The sequence below is a fragment of the Pezoporus wallicus genome, unplaced genomic scaffold (assembly GCF_028554395.1).
Source record: "Pezoporus wallicus isolate ANWC-B61680 ecotype Strahan unplaced genomic scaffold, APGP_CSIRO_Pwel_v1 contig_3952, whole genome shotgun sequence".
Lineage (NCBI taxonomy): Eukaryota > Metazoa > Chordata > Aves > Psittaciformes > Psittacidae > Pezoporus > Pezoporus wallicus.
The window spans coordinates 6,538,750-6,558,186 of NW_026635034.1; the positions used below are offsets into that span (position 1 = coordinate 6,538,750).

A 19,437-nucleotide genomic window follows, 5' to 3' on the forward strand; every position below is an offset into this window, starting at 1 on the left:
ATGGGTAATTAACTTGTATTCCCTTAGCAAAACAGCAAACAATTGCACTGCTAGAAATGTGAGGGAATGACACCAAGTGTAATTGGAAAAAAAGAGGAAAAAGCAGAGCTGTCTCAAGATCCAATAGATGTTTCCCCTTGTGCTGCCCCCTGAGCTCAAGATGTATATAATGCAATGTTCTCAGACATAAAAAGCTCTTGCCAGCAAGGCTGGCTCGGTAGCGTGTTCACAAGCAAAAGGTTATGTATGCTGGACAGCTGTGGGTTTGAGCAGATAGATACATAAAGCTGAAGTGCTACAGTAATCATAATAATCAGTGGTAATGTACAGCCTACTTTTTATCAGGTGAACTGCTGCTGAGCGCAGACTGAAAGGATATATTTATGGGAACACCACCCTAGCTGGGCCATTGGCCACATTATTCCCTATAATAGTTTTCCAGAGGTCTAGCATACACCTACACGATGGGATGTATGTGTATATATATTTATGCAACCCTACAATTTCAGATTTCTTCTAAATTCTGAATTTTAATATTTTTTCTAGACTCTGATCTTGATTAGCAGAGTAAAGCTTTTGCTAATTTAACAGAGGAAATAACTTTGCCATCAATCATTTGCAAAGAACAGAACAGGTCTTTCTATTTAATTGTGCAGCAATGCTGTAGGTGTGCATCCAGCCATTTAAATCAGTTTGTGCAGGAAGCATGTTTAGGGTGGTGAGGCACTGGAATAGGTTGCCCAGGGAGGTTGTGAATGCTCCATCCCTGGCAGTGTTCAAGACCAGGTTGGACGAGGCCTTGGGTGATATGATTTAGCATAAGGTGTCCCTGCCCATGGCAGGGGGGTTGGAACTAGATGATCTTAAGGTCCTTTCCAACCCTAACTAGTCTATGATTCTGTGATTCTATGTATCCCATACACAACACTCTGCATAACACCACAGCTTTGGAAACCACACCTAAAGTCAATGACTGCACTCTGCAGGGTTTATTAATACCATCTCAGAAAGTGAGAGGGTGCTCTGGCCTTAGCAAGAGCTCTCTGTAATTGTTCCAAGTACTTCAGGTCCAGGAATCAATGTTTGGGGCCTTTTCTCAGTGTATGACATTCATGCTGCTGACACTCAAGTAGCACGCTGCTGAAGGACAGCTGGGGCACATCTATATTTGTTCCATTGCTCATTGCTGGCATGTCCCTATCTGAGCAGAGACGGTCTAGGGTTACAGCAATGTCTTCCAACTGCAGTCATATGAAAGTGGCAGCAAATTGATTTCATGTGAATTAATTTTTACTAGGGGAAATAAATGTGAAGTTTGATGCCATCTGAGCTATCAGAAGAATTTATGATGTCTTAAGATAGAAGGCAAGTTTTTAGGTAGTAACATTCTTTGTTGTGTATTTTTGATAACTGATGGTTACTGACTTGAACATTCTTCACTGTAATTGTATCTGTGCTGTAAACTGAGCAATCATCTGAAAATCTTATTTAGGCAGCAGAGTTCCAGATGAGCTTAATTATGCTAATTTTAATTTATGTAATTTAATTTCATTTTAGTGGGAAAATACTTGTTAATTCACTTCTCTAGTTAGTAGTAGCTTCTAAAGCAAGCCTTATTGTTATAATTATGGAGAAAAAAGTTTTCACGGGGGCCAGAGAACATTTCCTGGTATGTGTCAAGACCTTTTCTCTGTTTAATATGTTAGAATTTGCATGATTTATTTATGCCTTTAGCATAAATACTATTTCTGCTTAACTTCAGTGTTTTTGTCTATAGTAAGATATTGCTAGCTGTAGAATCCACACCCATGTCTGCAGTGCCAGAAGACAAACGGAGGACTTCTCTGTGTGTTTTCTTACTGACCGGTAGGCTGGATGGTTTTCAGCCATTGGTATGAAACCAGAGAGTGGGAAGTTTCTTAGCATTTTTCACCAGTTTGAGAAGTTGCTTTCTAATAAGTAACTGACTGTGTTAACTTTGTTAGCTAAGTAATCCTAGCTAAGTAATCAGGAATATTGGTAGCGTACTGATGACATTATTTTGATAGCAAGTACTCAGAACTATAAAGACCATAAAAGGTAGTTTGAAAGCAAAGCTTATGTAAAAGCTTCTGCAGAAGCTCTGATAACCTTGATTTCTGGCTGACCTTTTGGATTTTTTTTCTGTGAGAAAGTGTTTTTAAAGCTTTCATATACTTCACTTAACTAGGACTAGATGTAACTAGAGATACATTAATATTCAGCTGAAATCTTGCCATGAACTCTTTTGCCTGTAGTAGTAAGCTGCTGGTGAAATTGACCTGACTAGTTTTGTGGTATGATTTTGTTTGTGCTGGTGAACAGTGGAGGGCTGCAGGGACTTCACAGCTCTGACTGAGAACTGCCTCTGTACTCGTATTATTTCATGTGCTGTTGTTAATATAGGCTGGGTGGAAAGAGTGGGGTTGGGGCATTAAAATTGCCTTGCACCTTTAAGGTTCATGCATGTACATCTACTTTATCATATACCTTTGCATTTTGCATCCATGTGCTTTTCACACCTCCCACATTGCACAGAATGGACAAAGTGTGCAAGCTCCAGGTCAGAACAGACTTCTCTCAGTTCAGGGGTCAGTGACCCGCCTTGCTTCCACGTTACTGTATGCTTTATCATGGAGATCATCACTGATCTTTTTTCTGAGCTTCATTTATGTTAAAACATATATTTTCACAGCACCTGAGAACCCCCAAAAGGCAGTATTTTTCCTTGGTTTATAGAAAGGACCAATACCTGGACTGATAGTAATGTTAAAAGAAACCTCAGGTTTCAATATGGCAACTTGAAAAATCCAGAACAGGATTTTTCAGTACATTTCCTAGTGTGTTATGTGGCATCAGTGGTCACAAGAGAGGATATCCTGCAGTATTGCCTAACTAATGGTTCAGAAGGAGCGCTTCAGAGTATCTGAAGGGTGGGCAGACTTCAAACCAGGCCATCTCCAATTGTACAGAATAGCGCTAAATGCACTTGAAGCACAGTTTCACTGTTGAGCCAAGAACAAGAGTACCCCACAGTTTGGAAATCGGACATCAGGGTCACAGATGAGCCACTCAGAAAACACAGGATGCATTCTAGAGAGAGCTCTCTGCTTGGCTTTGCATGGAGGTGAGAAAAAACAAGCTACCTGTGGCTTCCCTTCAGAAGCTTCACTTAGTACATAAAGCTGCTGGATTTGGTCTTTCCCATGTCTACCTCCAGGCCCTGAGTAGTCCTCACCAAACTTATTCCATCCTTATATTTTTAAGCAAGAAAATCTCATGCTTGATATCTGAGTATGTAGCTAAGGATCTTTCTTATCTTTTACAGGATTGAGACTTGTCACCTCACAAGCCTCACTGAGGATACCAATGTCATCCAGATCTGACAGCAGAAGAGAGTATGAAACTAGTGACCAGTTGACTGGCTGTTCAACAGTCCCAGAGTCTAGTGAGATTGAGCCTGGAGGCTTGATATTTTATCACATGGATCTGTATGGCTCAAAGGAGAGGTTTGATATCTTTCCTGAAGAGCTATCTGCTCAAGGAGAAAGATCTCTGGGGGATACGAGAAGGGAATCTGCACTGAGTAGTGAAAAATTTCAGCAGTCGCAAGAAGCTGGATATGACTTGGAAAAGGAGGTTGCAGAATTGGCTAAAATGTACGGACTTGATGAGGATAGAGAAAAAGAGCTTGAGCTTCTTGGAGGACGTCCGGAGATGGCGGAGAGCAGATGGCCATCTGCTCACACAGAAAAAGCAAGATCACAAGGCTCTGTGTATAATACATCAAAAAGCAGCTCTTCAGTGAAAGATCAAAGTCAAAGCACAAAGCAACGGGGACTTCCTGGCAAGGCTTCTCAAGATGAAGATGAGAGCAAAGCCAGAGCAGAAGATGAGGCCGAGAGCCCCATACGGTCCGGAGAGGGGCTTAGCACCAGTGGCATTTCAGATGAGTGGAACAGTCAGGCTGTCAGTGAGGAGGAGGAATCAGGGGATGTTTTTTGTTCTACCTGCAAGATACCAATCCGAGCTTTTGACAAACTGTTTGGTGAGCACAAGGATCACGAGGTGACTAAGCTCCCCAATGCCATGGAAAGCGAAAAGGTAAGAGTAATACAAGTGTACTGCAGTGCCTCTGTAACAGTGTTCAGACATACTAAGAATCATGCTGGGTGTTTTGGTAGGAGGAGATTCATAAAAACATGTGCAAGTTGGAAGAGCAGATTGCTCAGACGGAAAACTTTGCCAGTCACTTGGAGGAAATCTTCATCACTGTAGAGGTAAGTTGTATTTTCTCGAGCTAACAGTGGTACTGGGTTTAAAAATGTTTTGACAGTCGTAGTGTTAAGTTGTTAATGAGGTGAGTAGTTGAACTAACAGAGCACAGAGTTACCTTGGGGTATGCCTAGGCTGAGGTACTTACGAAAATTCATCCTAATGAATTTTTTAACTGGGCTGGTGAAACCATACTTAGCATTTGCACAGACACTTGCATTCAGAAATAAAGGGACCCCTGCTCAGGTTAACTTAGTTTTAAATGGCCAAGGACCTGTGATCCAGCTAGTCCATCCACAGCCTACCCCTTGCATTCAGTTAGTTTTATTTACAGATGCCAGGTATAGGCAAACCCTTGGAGCACCTGCACTGATCTACAACATGGCAGGGGTTGTGCTCCTGCTCAGTTGATGTCAACTTGGCACCAGGGGAAGGGTCCCAGGTGGCAGCAAGTCAAACAAGCAGTAACTCAAGGCACCTACTGTCTTTTCTCTGCCACATGTGGCACAGGACATTGGTGTCTGAGCAGTAGGCAGCTGCTGGCAATAAAGCTTTGCCTGCTCCTTAAATCTTTCTTCCTAATGCTTTCTCCAGCAGCATTAGCTGCTCAGCTCCCTCAGTGAGAATCCAGGGATTTCTCATGGAAGGATGTGCTTGACTGTGTTGGTGGAAATACTTGGGAGATATGGCAAGGATATATCTGTGGTTGTGCTCCCTTGGGCTTAGGTTGAAGACAGTTGCCTTGCCTCATTTTTTAATTATCATTTCTGATGCTGTTATGCTTGGAACCAAATCCAACACCCTCTTGTGCCTCAGTGGGGGGGGGTGAATGATTAGAATAAACCCCTAAAAATGCAAATTAGTCAAATTACAGCTTCTGTGCACTGGCATTACCTTCCTGACAAGGAGGATTTTAGGCAGACCTGAGTAAGTTTTTTCCCAGGCCTGACACCAATGAACAAACCCCCAAATGTCTTTCAGGAAAACTTTGGGAGGCAGGAGGAGAACTTTGAGGTGCATTACAATGATGCAGTGCAAGTGCTTGCTCAGAAGTATGAAGAACAGTTGGAAGCACTGGGGGAAGAAAAGAGGCAGAAGCTGGAAGCATTATATGGGCAGCTGGTCAGTTGTGGGGAACATCTTGACACCTGCAAGGAGCTGACAGACATAACCCAGGAGCTTTACTTGGAAAACGACAAAGCCAATTTTATGAAGGTAAAGAACTTTAACTGGCAAGGCTAATTGCTAATTGCTCTTTGCTGTTTGCAAGTAGTCCCCAGCTGCAAAGACACAAGTGGCTTTATTGCTGAAGGGCATTTGGGGTGCCTGATACATGGTGCTGTCATTGCTCCAGGTGCTTGGTATTATGGCATTGACTTAGTGGGGCAACACAATGGGACCAAAATGCAGAAGCAGCAGCAGGAGTTTGTAATGTGGATGCTCAATGATTTGTGAGCTTCACTGGGGTTCAGAGAGAAGATATCTCACTAAAAAGCTTATCTCAGGATACTCTGGAGGCATTTAGTGTTCATTGCCTCCTGCAGGCTTAGCTCTCTTGCTCTATTCTAGGCTCACAGCAGGCAGGCTGATGCAACCACTTTAGAAGATGTTTCTTTTTCTTGCTCATTTTGTTGGAAAGTTCAGTTGAACAGGAGGCTTCGAACTAAACACATAAGGAGCTCCTGCAAAGTGATGGGTGAATCTCACTGTTGAGGAGGTTCAAGAAGTTATTTTCCTTTAGCAGGTAGAAAAATAATTGGGGAAAAAGGAAAAAAAAAAGAGTTTTCACTGCTTGATGAGTGATTGCTCTAATCTGAGCTGTCCTGTGACTCAGGTGGGTGGGAGTTTTTCTGTAGCACAGCCACAATAACTTCTGAACCAGACAGTAAAACCAGTCTTCTACCACCTCCAGTCTGCTCTAGCAGATCAGCTTGCTGTGTCACTCCATCCTGCTGAGTTCTTCATAGGAGCTGACTTTTCCCATTCCTCTGCATCTTCGGAATAACCTTTTCTCCTTATTTTCTCCTTAGCTCATAAACAGTTTAACATCACCCCTAGGAACCATTATTCCCCAAGTAGTGAATAGTTCTTGGTCATGAGCTCTCAGCTGCTTAGGTTTCTCCAGGGATGATACATCTGTCTTCCAGTAACAGTCACTGCTCAGATGCAGATAACTAAATTATTTTCCCCAGCTGTTGGTTTTGTTTGTGAAGGGTCTGTTGGCACTTTGGACAACTGAGGAAGGATGCAGCTCAGATGGGTAGACACTGGTCACTGCCTGATACTGCACGTTATCTTACTGTAAATTCAGCCAAGATCTGTCCATGGGAATGGACAATTAGGCACAGCTTTGTTCTCAGAGCTGGGTGAGAGCCAGTTAATTCACTCTGAGGGCAGCATTTTGGACAATTCATGTAAGACAGATCAACAGCATGATGTAGTTTGACTCTGGACTAATGCAAGAAATGTATCTTTTCTATCTTTAACACATTCTCTTTCTTTTTTCTACAGGCAGCAATAACCATGGTTGACAGGTAGTATCACAGTCTGGGATTTTATGTCACATTTCTTCCTGCTAATGGGACCTGTTATTGGAGACACTTGCATGTTCTGGACTCTGTTCAGGCACACAAATGTTACTTAAGCTACTAGAGCTATTGAAATCTTTAGTATTTCTGGTTTAAACTGCAGCAGGAAAAGTTGCTTTAAGAAGCTTAACACTCAAAAATAGTTTCAAGCTAATTTGAAAAAAAAAAAACAAAAAACAAAACTCAAAGAGAGAGTTAGGGCATGAATAAATCACTGTTTTTAGCTTAGTCATGAGGAACTAATTTCAGTGGCTGCAACTGCTAAAGATCTTGAAAGAAATGCTCTGGATACAAATCTGACTAAAACTGAGCTCCCTAAATAGATTAGTAACAGGCTTATTTACGCATTAATATAGAGGGATAGAAAGTCAAGCTGTGGGAGCTCAAAAGAGATACTGGAAGATCTTGGAGCAATTGGAAGAAGTCTTAAGCACACTAAATCAAGTGAACAAATATACATTTAAATTGACTTTCATCATTTATGGAAACACAGAGAAAAGATAGCCCTTTGTTTCAAATTTACAACACCTCGAATCGAGAGATCCTGAATTAATAATGGTGTTGTAAATTCAAAATAATGAAAGTCATGGAGCTAATGACTTGCTTCCCATAGAGGGGTGCTGGGGAAGTCTCGCTTGGTGGGAGCACAAAGGCCATGGGAGACTGAGCTTTGTACAACTATGACAACATGATTTTAAGGAAATAGTTAATTTAGAGGTTGCTGTTCTCCTCTTACCAATAGGCATCATAGAAGGGTATCTCCAACCCTACATATTAGACATATTTTTTCCCTTACAATTGCAGGCTGGAAGAATTCTTAAAAAAAGAAGTGGATTTAGAGCTTTCAACAGTGCCAGACTTTGAAGAGCGGGTCATGGATTTCTCTGAAGTTGAGCAACTAATGAACTCCATTAATATTATTCCAGGTACTCTTTCAGCTGATCATTATTTCAGACCTATTTACATTTAATTAAGAATATATATTAAACAGAATTCCATTACTTATTTGAAAAGAGAACTGCAAAAGCTGAATTAGTATCTGTTTTTCCCTGAAGATTTGTTTGTTTATATATAGAGAGACACTGGAACCTATTTTTGGGTTCACCACTCCCCCCAGTTTGTTTTCAATATAAAATTACCAAAACTGCCAAGTTTGGCCTTCCCTGCTTTTGCTGGATGATTTCCTAGAAGACTCACAAAGACTACCCCCTTCTGTTGAGGAGTGTTGAGGCATGCTTTGTTGCTGATAACTTGTCTTAACTTGTAGTTGCTTGAATAAAGTGTAGGACACCAGACTGCTTTAAATAACCTGCACAGCTTCTCTAGATAGCCAGATTTCAGTGGCTTGTTCCTCTGCTATTTAACAAACTTTTTTCCTGTTATCCACAGGAAACAGAGCAAAATCCAAACATATTTCTAATAACTAAAAAGTAAAAATATGAAAGATTTTAGATCTTTTCTAGCACACCACAAGTGGTCAGAAACTACAATATGCAACTTTTATGCCGTTACATTGTGTTTTCTTAAAGTAAAATAGCATTTGCTACTTCGTTGCTTGTGCTGATGACCCCTTGTTACACAGCTTTTCCCTCATCTTTCCTCCAGAGGCTCCTCAGCCCCTGGGCTGGTGCACAGCAGTGCTGTGCACGTCAGATGTTGCTCTGCAGCATACAGCAGTATTCAGAGGCAGGGGAGGTCAAGAGAAGGATTTGGCTGAGGCTTATGTATTTTATTGTTTTGATTTGAAACAAGACTAATCCATACACCAGTGACCTGATTATTATCTACAAGTATTTACAGGGTCAACTCCTCACTTTTCTCCATGTGGGAGCAATATGACCCTATTCAATGCCTAGGCTTTGTGCAGACAGCTTTGTGAGAGGAGAGGTATTTGCCTGTGAACAGATTACGCTTATACATTCAAAACCTGGCCTGTTTTCCCCTCTGCAGCTCCTTGTGCCCCTGTGATCAATCCCCAGGCTCCCAATGCAGCAACTGGCACCTCACTAAGAGTTTGCTGGAGCCTCTTCTCAGATGACACTGTCGAGGGCTACCAACTGAGCTATAAAACAGTGAACAATGAGAGGCGCAGTGACGAACAACCAGGTAAGGAGGCCTGGACCCAAAGGGACATCTCAGCTCTCCACTGGCAAAATCAGCTGGTTCCAAAGTGCCTCTGGACTTGCTGTGGCAACTGGTACACTTTCTGTTCACCCTCTCCAACACCAAACCTGTCATATCTGTCAGCATGTTTCCTCCTTCTGGCTCTAGCACTCTTTCCCTGCCAGGTTTGCCGTGGTGCCAGCTGCAGCAGGACCCAGTACAGGAACAAAGACACAATGGGGCAGCAGCTGGAATAGCAAGAGGGGGAAGGGAACAGTGGGTAGAGCCAGTCTCAACAGTAGTATTTCCTTTCCTGGAGGGTGGGCAGTGTGTTAGACACATATGTGCTGCATATGTGCACAGTATTTTTAGAGAGCAAATCATCATATTATCAGCATGTCACTGAAACCCCCACACTCATTCTACAGTTTATCTCAGTGCTAATAATAGGCTGTAACTCCCCATCACCCACACACAGAGAAAAAGAACCACAGACCATCCTAAAATGCCCCACTTTTTGTTGTGACAAAAATGCCTTTGCTAATAATAATCTTGCAGACTGAAAACACCCAGTCACTTCAGCAAAAGTGGAAGCCAGCTGAGTGCCAAATGGCCAGTTCAGAAAGAAAATCTCATTAATGCATATAAATATCTCAAAGTTGGGTGCCAATAAGATGGTGCCAGGCTCTTCAGTGGTGACCAGAGACAGGATGAGGAGCATAAACTAAAACACAAGAAGTGTCTTCTCAACATAAGGAAGAACTTCTTTATGTTGAGGGTGGCAGAGCACTGGAACAGGCTGCCCAGGGGGCCATGGAGCCTCCCTCTCTGGAGACATTCAAACCCCATCTGGATGTGTTCCTCTGTAACCTGTTCTGGGTGGCCCTGCCTTGGCAGGGGGGTGTGACTGGATATCTCCAGAGGTCCCTTCCTAATGATTCTGTGAAAAGCAGAACCTGTTCAAATTTATGATGAAGAATGAGAGATTAGTAGTGAAATAATTTCAGCTCTTGTCCCACTGCTGGGATGGGATGGGATGAGCTGAGCTGACCAGAGCAGACCAGACAGCATCCCTGGAGTAGGAACATGCAAGGTCTTTTTAGAAGAAGATCCAGTGGCAGGTGGGTGACCTTTCTCTCTGGGTTTTCTTGAGTTTTCCTCTCTGAGTGATGTGACTCCTTCAGAAGCTGCTGTGTTATCTGATTTATTCCTCCTTAGGGGAAGGCATGGTGAAGCAGCCTGACAGCTAATCGAAGGGTATGGAGCACAAGGAGCTTTCTTGAACTCAGCAGACAAAACAATGCACCTCAACTCCATTATTTGAGGCAGCTTTGGGAAGGAGTGGGTAACTCTGTAAAAGCACTGTAAACGTGGTGTTTTTTCTCATTTCAGAGCATACGCTGAAAGTCAAAGAAACATACTGCACCATTACGAACCTGCTGCCAAATACACAGTATGAATTTTGGGTCAGTGCTTTAAATGCCTCTGGTATCAGTCCACCAAGTGAGAGAACAGTTTATGTAACAGGTAAAAATACTTTATTCATACTGTTATGCAACCTTCATAGCGAAACTCACAGTCATCTCTGAATTTTATGCCAGTAATTCTTTCTCGGCACTTTGTTTCTTCTGATGCAAGTCTATTGACTGCATGGGAATTTCCTACTTTGATTTTAGAGCCTATCAGGCCTATTGTCCCTGTTTTAGAATTGAAGAAACAGAAGCACAAAATAACTTATTTAAATACAAGCATGTAGAAGAGCTGGAAATAAGGCTCAAGTCTCCCAGTTCTGCCAGGTGAACGCCAGCTCTCCTTTTCTTGGCCTGTAGATGTTTTGTGGATTCACCTGCTATGCTGCCCTTTGTAACTGCAGTTCAGTCAAGCACATTTTGTGAAATCCTGACAGAGAGAGGTCACAGTGAGACCTTCAAGGACCCATTCCAGATGTCTTTGACATCTTGGAGAAGAGAGGCACCCTTATGACAGAGATAAAAGCAATCATAGAAAGAAAATGATTCTGTAATCAGGCTTGATCTATGTTACTTCTCCAATTAATTCACTTTGGGACCTTTATAGTCCAAATTAACTCTTTAAATAGTACTGTTATTGCCCTGCCTGCTGTTTATTGTCCATTGGAGAAACAGATTTCTAACTGTATTAGTTAGTATTAGTTCACAACTTTGTTCTCTTTTAAGTTGTCAAAGCATGTTTGTTGCAAACATCTTCAAGCAACAGTTTAGAATTGTTCTTTTGACTACTTTTTAGCTCCTTCACCACCTACCATAAAGAGTAAAAAGATTCGAAGTTGTGAAAACGCAGCACTGGTATGCTGGGAATCTGGAGACATTAACCCTGTTGATTCCTACACAGTTGAATTGTCCAAGCTGGCAGATGAGGAAAACGGTGATACTATTACTGAGTGAGTCACTATTCTATCTAGTCAATGACCTGGAGAGATTAAACCATTTCAAGTCATGTGGCATCAGATAGTATTAAGAAAGGATCCACAATCCTTTGATGAATCTACCTTTACAAACATTCCTCTTAGTAAAACTAATTGTGTAAATGTAAATTACTGTACGGGGAATGGGAAAAGGGCAGAAGCAAATGTAAAAACCTGTACAGTCTGTCACAGGCTATCTGATTCTCCCAATACTGACAACTGTACAAGGTAAAGTGTTGTTGATGGGTTACAAGAGAAGCTGATGGTGTACTTTTTCTTTGTTGTTCAGAAAAATAGCCTCAAAGGCCCAACTTTGTTCTCTACCCTCTCATTTTCCATGGATTTATTTTCTGTAGATCAGTTGTGGGGATTCCTAACTGCGAAGTCCTAATTCACCTCCAGCCAACACAAAGCTATCACATCTGTGTTAGAGCCCTAAACCTGGGTGGTTCCAGTGAAAGAAGTGACCCTGTCCTGATACATACCACAGGTACTGTACAGCGCAGGACAACTCCAGAAGCCTGTTGTAGCATCTGTTACCTCAACACAAAGATTCCTGCTGGCTTCAATGGCCTCTGGATCAGGTCCTAATGTCTTACATCTAACTACATATCTGATAAACTTTTAGGAAAGCAAAAATCCCTCTTTTTGTAACAATAAGTGCATTGCTTTGGCTCTGTAATTTAAAATTATTTCTGTCCAGTATATTTGATACTTGAAATTCTAAACATTTTAAATGATACTGAATTCTAAACATTTTAAAAGACAGCATCAACGCAACATCCCAAAGATGTTGCCAGCTTGCTAAATACTGAGCCACCATTGAAGAAAGTTTTAGAGCAGTTTTACTTCAGAGGTTACCTTATCACGATCCTGCTGTTGGAAAGCATGGCAGACACAGTCAGCATTTTCTAGTGTCATTTAGATATGCAGAATCTTCCTCTGTATCTATTAACATCTTCAGTATGGCTAGAGAAGCTATGAAGACTGTTCCCCTTTATTCACTAGGAAAAAGGTAGTCCAGCTTTTAGCTGGAAGCTTTGCTGTAGTAACTGACATAGCATTTTCATCTCTGCTCTCAGTACCACACTGAGCAAGATTTAACCTTCCCCCAAAGGGAAATTGGAAGCTCTTTCCCCTCCCAGCCATCTAATCAAAGCTCATTTTAATGACTTATAGGTAGACACCTATTTTCACCTTCATCACTGCAACTTCACTGGGGTGTCTCAAACTTCCCACATCACTCACAGGTGGTTAACAACACACCTGGGTCTCTTCTGCCCTTACCTTCAGTAATTTGCAAATTGTACTTTTTCAGCAAGCTGGCTGGGCACCCATTGATCTGCAAAGAGCCACTTTTCAGTAAAAACCTGCCTGCCACACAGCAGTGACACCACTGAAAAAGAAATGGTCATTCTTAAATCCCTGGAGAGGAAGTCTGTCATTGTGTTACCATTGTTTGTGTGTTTTTCAACTGCTTAAATCAAACTCAATATTTGAAATTGCCAATTCTGCTTGCACAGCATGTGTTTGTTTTCAGCAGCACATGCCTGTAATTGCCCTGTCATTGTTTGTATTGTATTTGCATTGAAGTAACTTGCAGTTTGATTATAATGATTTCATTTGGGATTAGCATGGAGAGATTTATCTTCTCTGAGTCTACATTATGCAAACAACTAATGCAAATTGACCTGTCTGCTGCAAGCGCTCACCTCCAACACTGGGAATGACCTTTGATTCTTACTGGGATGGATACACAAACACCAACTACAAACACCAGCTGTGACGCACATGGCAGGGTGCAGTGCGTCAGACCTGCTTTGTGAGCTCTCCAAACAGGGAGAGGCAGAAGCACTTTCATCCTGGGCTGGCTTAGGTCACTTACTCACCTCTCTGAGGGCTGATCTGGTTAGGGGTGCTGAAGCATGAGGCATGCTGCATGTGGCACCTTTGTAGAGATCCTTCTCTTCAAACTGTGCCCAGCATTTTTGTGGAAGAGTGAGGCCATGGAGAGTTCTTTAAGCCCCCTTTTCCTTTCAGTGATTACTTAATCTCTGAGGAAGATGACTTGAAACTGGACAGTCCATTGCAGGGACAAACCCTCATCTTTGAATAGCTGTTTTCTGTGCAATGCCTGCAGCTTTGGGTTCCAAACCAGGTTAAGGCCTTTTTCTGCTTTTCACAAGGCTGCAACTAAACAGTGTTAAGCTGTAAAACACCCATTTATTTGAAAAACTCCAAATGGACAACTCTGTCTTCTCAATGTCAGCCACAGGTTCTCTCTAGAACACTGGTTAATCCTTCTGTGGACCCCAATGACATTTCACCACACTCTTGCTGCAAACCACAATGCCATAAAGGAGTTGCTGGAGTTATCCTCATGCATTCTCTCTTGCAGGCACCTACTTCTGCCTTAATGAGGACACAGCCCATCCTTTGCTGGCGATTCTAGATGATGGATTTACAATTGCATGCGATGAACTGGAAAACCCAGAGTGTGATCTGCCCGTCTATGATAACAGCTTTACAAGGTAAACTGAAGAACTTCAGTTGCAACTAATGCATGTGGCTTGTGGCTGCTTCACCTACGACACAGGCCTGCACTGAATTTAAATTCACTGAAAAGGTCTGCAGCTCTCCTTACCTTCAAGCCACGCACCAACCAGAGTGTATATGTGTGTATAATGTATAGTGGTTTATCCATCTTGGTTTTTTGATAAGTGGTTATAATTGTCTTCAGTTTTAGACTACTGCAAACACCTTTATCTGTCCTTTAAAAATATGGATTAGTCATCTTTTATAAAATCAGGTTTATTTTAAGGTATTTCAAGTTGGGCTCCTGAGGTAAGTTTGAAATGTCAGGCTTTCCCATGAGTCCTCAAAGAGTAAAACCTTGCATCCATTTCTTCAGGCCCCATAATTTCACTGGGGTTATTGCTCCTGGGTACCATTACTGAACTCCATCTGGCTTGCTGCTCTTTTCTGAGAATTTCTAGGGTGACTAATACATATAATTTACAACATCCCTTTGCACGATGTGTGCACCGATCTCTGTTAAATTCCAAAGCTTTCTTCCCATTTAATTCTTTAAAGAGCCCAAAACCCCTAGAGAAACGTTACACACACAAAAAAAAAAAACCACCAAACTCCAGATACTCTTAATATAGCACTTGTGGGATTAAAAAAAAAAAAAAAAGCATAATTATTAGGCTCTGTTTTAATTACAGTGATCAGCACTTGCACACTTCCAAGACTTGAGGAGCTGCTCCTCTCTGCTGGCTGTTGCTCCCTCTCTCCTGCCCCTTCTCTGCAAGCTGCCAAGGTGATAGAGCTTTGCACATCATGTGCAGGGGGCTCTGCTCATCTTTCCTTGGTGTCATTTTCACATGTGGAGATTTAGATGTTGCTTTTATATAGCTCTGTCCAATGGAAACCACCAAACATTCATCTTATGTAAAACTTGTTCACTACAGCAAATACTACATAGTGGGCAAAAAAACCTATTGGTGCTCTGGGCACCAGACCCTCTTTGAAGGAGGCTTTTGCAGTTCCAAGCACAGCTGATCTGTTTGGATTTTTTAAATAGATGCAAAGAAGTGTCTAATGGGGCTTTTGGCAGCTGTCATTGATTCTGTGAGTTTAAATCTCAGTCTCTGTCTAGCTGCAATTTGAAAGTTAAGCATCACTTGGAAGATAATGCAAGTTCATAAAGAGGATTACAGATGCAGCCAGCCACAACTACATACAAATCTGCTTACACGTTAGGCACATTGAGCTGATGTTGAACAGGTATTTAAGTGCCAAAGCAAATGGTACGGAAAGGAGTGAAATCTGAATACTTGCCTCTTGCTGAAAGATCTAGCTGATACTATTTGGACCAACAGATTTTACTTTCAAAAAAAGAATTAGGCACTTTGCCGTTGAAACGAGACTTTGTTGTGAAACACGTTTCAGCAATCTTATAACCAGGACAGGCATCTGCGACCACAGAATAATACAAACCCACAACTTAGTCCCATGGTGGAAAAGCAATGTTACTAGAAGGCATGGTAGAAAAGAGCCAGGAGGCAGATGATTCTCTTCATTAAAGTCATGATGATAAGCCTAAATAGGATTTCATCCCACTTCCACAGGGTGCTTTTATGTTTCACATAAACAGCCAGAGCTGGCACTCATCTCATTCTGAACTCTGAGGCTGAGTTTTTGATGCCACTGTGAACTTGAAGCATCTTTTATAGATACTGTGAAAAAAGAAAGAATAAAAAGCTCCCAAGCTGAAAGGACCAACACTCACACTACAAGGAAATTATATTGCAAACCCTTTTGAAGTTTTTGTGATCTCCAGAAGTCTGATGTGTTTCCTAACCAGAGCAGCTCCTATGGTCTGACTCAGGCTTGCCTTGGTGGCTTTGCAACTCTCATTACTGTGGTAATGTTTTGTTCACAGATGTTTACCCATCCATTTTGCATCATTCCTTTTCCTTTTCAAGCTGTAGCAACACAGCCTGAGTCCTGATTTCAGCAGCCTGTAATGTATTCCCAAGACAGCTACATGCACTTGCAGTGAACTGTACATTTGCTTTAAGGCATTGCTGGTGAGGTGGCACAGAGTACAGCTATCTTGCTGTGTGTGCCCATCCTTACACATCAGGCCCTCCAAAAGCTGAGTGCAGCTCTTTCTCAGCATTACCTAGAGGTAGATGAGCTCAGTGTCTGCCACCAACATCCCTTGCCTTTGTGATTTACACCATTAGAACCTACCACAGAAACATACAGGTTGTGTGTGTGACCCCCTCATTCAAAACTGAAGGTGTGTTTTGAAACCTACTATCCCAGTGATGCAGCAATGACAGCTAATACACTGTGTACTTTTCCTGAGAAAAGTGGGGGTGTAGTCTTACAGGATTCACGTTGCCCTCTTGGTTCCAGTTATGGTGTTTCAGAAGCATTTGGCAGGAGTTATTTTGCCCAACTTTCTTGCTTCAGAACTGCAAAGCTTCCCATGGGTGAAAACAGGCAGGTGTCACAAAGAAACATGCAGGTTGTGTGTCAGGTCTTCAGCACGCAGAGTCCCTGCCAGAGCACACATTGCTGTCTGTCTCCCACAGGTGCATTGGGATCCTGGGCAGTCTGATTCCATTTCCAGGAAAGCATTACTGGGAGGTAGAAGCTGAGGAAGATACAGAGTACAGAATTGGTGTGGCTTTTGAAAACACTCCAAGACATGGTTATCTGGGGGCAAACAACTCGTCCTGGTGCATGAGGCATATCATCACACCATCAAGGTAAGGGCTGTGGAAGCTACAGTTACTCCTAGAGGAACACTCCCTAGCTGTACACCTGCAGGTAGCACAGCAGAGCTCCTACTTGCAGGGGGCAGCCAGAGATTTTATATCAAAGCCCAGACCAGCACTTAATGAGGGGCCTCTGACATTCACCACTGGCACTGTGAACAGCTATTGAAGGATACTGGAACCTTTAATCTTCCAAATCTTCCTGCTTAATAACATTCTCACATTGAAATAGGCAGTCCCAGAACTAACCTGAATAAAATCCGCACTACAGAAGTGAGCTGTAAAGGCCTTGTTTTAGGTCACTGAAACCCCAGTGGGAAGACAGAGAGTAACAGATCCACATAATCTATCAAACTACGTTACCTGGCTAAACCCAGTTGTATGCACTCTCCTACCTGAGGGAGCACCCAGCAGCCATACCTGCATGTAGAAATGCCAGCTCCCCTCTGCCAGCTGAACCTGCTGGCTTTTCCCCAGATACCTTTATACCAGCATGATGTCCTTTGACTCCCCCCGTGAGGTTTGGGCACTCTTCAAGGCATCCAGGAGCAAGAAACAGGTCACACCCCCAGGCATCCCTAAGTGTTGCCCACTGACTGTCTGAATGGCTTACTGCTCAGCCAGGAGTGGCCAGGGTACTGCTGGGCCCCCTTGGACACCACCTGAGTGCCCCCAGCATGCATAGCCAGTAAAGGATAAGGGTGACACAGCACAGCCCAAATCTGCCTGTCCTCTGCTTGCTGGTACACAGGGAAGATTCAGATGCTCCAGTTGGCTGAAGCACACACTCCTCCCCAGGTGCAAGCTGCATAGGTAATCATCAGCAGTGTGGGCACTCACCTCCCACACAGCCACAAATGCTGCTTAATGAGGGAGACCAAACCCACTAAAGCTAATGACTCTCACATACACTGCAGGCAGGCTATTTGGTTTCCTTGCTACATTGAGCTAAGAAGGACATTGAAACTCTCATTCTTCTGAAGCAACAAGCATGGGCTTCAGACAGAAAAGGGAGCTGGGCCATTGCTCAGTTTGAGTCATTGCCATACCCATTTCCACAGGGAAGGAGTGGTGTAGGTGGAGGAGGCAGTTAGTGAAGAAGCTGGGCCTTATGAAATACCAGATAACTCATCACTTCAACTGAAAAATCTTCCCATTTCTGCACAGAAAGGCTCATGGTTCCCATAGAAATCATGTATCTTGTTTGCAGCATGCCACACTAGGGAGAATTGTTTGAGTAACTGTTAAAGGACCCCAGCATTGCTTGAACAGAGACTGCATAGGGAAGAGGGCTCCCTGCATGACAAAACTGCTTACCTATGGAGCACCTTCCTGGCCTCCCAATAACCCACAGTCCAGGAATCGCAATTAAAGATGTCCCCCTCTAGTAAATGAACTCGAAGACTGGAACTTCCCCACCAACACTGCTGAGGCTGAGGCAGAAGGTGTAGGAAAAGCAGCCAGAAATGTCATTTAGACAGTGGGATCTGACAAACGATGCCCCATAGCCTGGAGGATGCCAGCCACACTGTGCATCAGGCAGCCTCTGCCCAAGGGATTGTGCTTTCTTACAGCTGCAGGGAAGGTTGACAGGAAAGAGGCTTGGTACCACAGGGGAACCCATGGGTAGCACAGCAGGGCCTGAAGGACAGGACTGAGCAGTCTTAACAGGCCCCCCCGGGAGGGCCTACAGCTATCCTGGGGCAAGGTGAGGAGATGGCAAGGGATGTTCTGGGGCAAGCTGAATTGGCAGGAAGTGTGCTTTGAACACAAAGCACTTCCTTTGAGAGCAGCCAGGGTGCCCTCGGGTTTTTTGACTTCAATTTCTTGCCTACAGGCACAAATATGAATTCCTACACAGTGGGATGACACCAGACATCAGAATTACTCTCCCCCCTAGAAGGATTGGCATCTTGCTGGACTATGAGAACTGCAGACTGTCATTTTTCAATGCAGATATTGCCCAGCACCTGTACACATTCAACTCACACTTCCAGCATTACGTTCACCCCTGCTTTGCTTTGGAAACACCTGGTATCTTACGGATACGTACTGGAATTGCAGTACCCCCATGGACTGCCCTCCCATAACCTCCATTCTACAGCTACCATACCTACATTTAACCTGCAGTGAGCAATGTCCTCTTCAAGCATTAACTGCTCCATCACACTCCCTGTAAACCAGCTATCTCCCAAGAAAGAGCAAAGCGACCCTAACCCACACCAGCTGCCAGGTCTAAGCCCTTACAATTTCTGTCCTCTTGGGCAGGATCTTAGTCGAAAACCGTTATGGTCACAATTCTATCAGCATCCCAGAATACTCCAGTTGGAAATGGATACCATCCTCAGAGGTGACACTGTCCCCATGCAGCAATGGCAGCTGGATCAGTGGTTCCTCCAGTGCCCATTTGATGCCCAGCAAACCCCCCTGCTCCAGAGCATTCGTTAACTCCACTCCTGTGTTTGCTGAAGAGCTAAAACTTCAAAGAAAACCAAAAATAGCAAAAGGCATAATCACAGTACAGCTGCTAGACCGAGCTGAAAATACTCCAACCACGAAGCTGATTCACAATCAAGTAGTCTTGTTGCTACATGAAGTCTGTGACACAAGATAACCAAATACACCTCCCCTGTGTGTGAACTGTTAGTGCCTACCATGCACAGGGAGGCTTTTTGACAAGCACTGGTCTCAAGTAATAAAAGACATTTTTACAGAA

At 43.1% G+C, this 19,437-nt stretch overlaps 1 protein-coding gene across 3 annotated transcripts; it reads left to right on the forward strand.

The window, feature by feature from the left end:
* Positions 1–1,198: 1,198 nt before the first annotated feature.
* FSD2 (fibronectin type III and SPRY domain containing 2) lies at positions 1,199–19,437 on the forward strand. 3 transcript variants are annotated; one of them, XM_057432624.1, is made up of 13 exons: positions 1,199–1,669; positions 3,347–4,122; positions 4,203–4,298; positions 5,275–5,508; positions 6,805–6,827; positions 7,686–7,807; positions 8,832–8,987; positions 10,377–10,511; positions 11,250–11,403; positions 11,784–11,917; positions 13,826–13,958; positions 16,536–16,712; positions 18,559–19,437. In XM_057432624.1, the coding sequence occupies exons 2-13, from the start codon at positions 3,388–3,390 to the stop codon at positions 18,809–18,811; spliced, it is 2,352 nt and encodes a 783-aa protein (XP_057288607.1). In that variant the 5' UTR covers positions 1,199–1,669; positions 3,347–3,387; the 3' UTR covers positions 18,812–19,437. The 3 variants fall into 3 exon arrangements, with proteins under 3 accessions (XP_057288607.1, XP_057288690.1, XP_057288779.1); XM_057432707.1 differs by having other exon boundaries at positions 1,199–1,377; XM_057432796.1 differs by having other exon boundaries at positions 1,201–1,365.

What these genes read in the sequence shown, in the direction of transcription:
- FSD2 (XM_057432624.1), top strand. Translation starts at nt 3,388, where the DNA reads ATGTCATCCAGATCTGACAGCAGAAGAGAGTATGAAACTAGTGACCAG. An exon ending in GAGAACAGTTTATGTAACAG is followed by an intron (nt 10,512 to 11,249) that starts GTAAAAATACTT and finishes ACTACTTTTTAG; the next exon opens with CTCCTTCACCACCTACCATA. An exon ending in AACGGTGATACTATTACTGA is followed by an intron (nt 11,404 to 11,783) that starts GTGAGTCACTAT and finishes TATTTTCTGTAG; the next exon opens with ATCAGTTGTGGGGATTCCTA.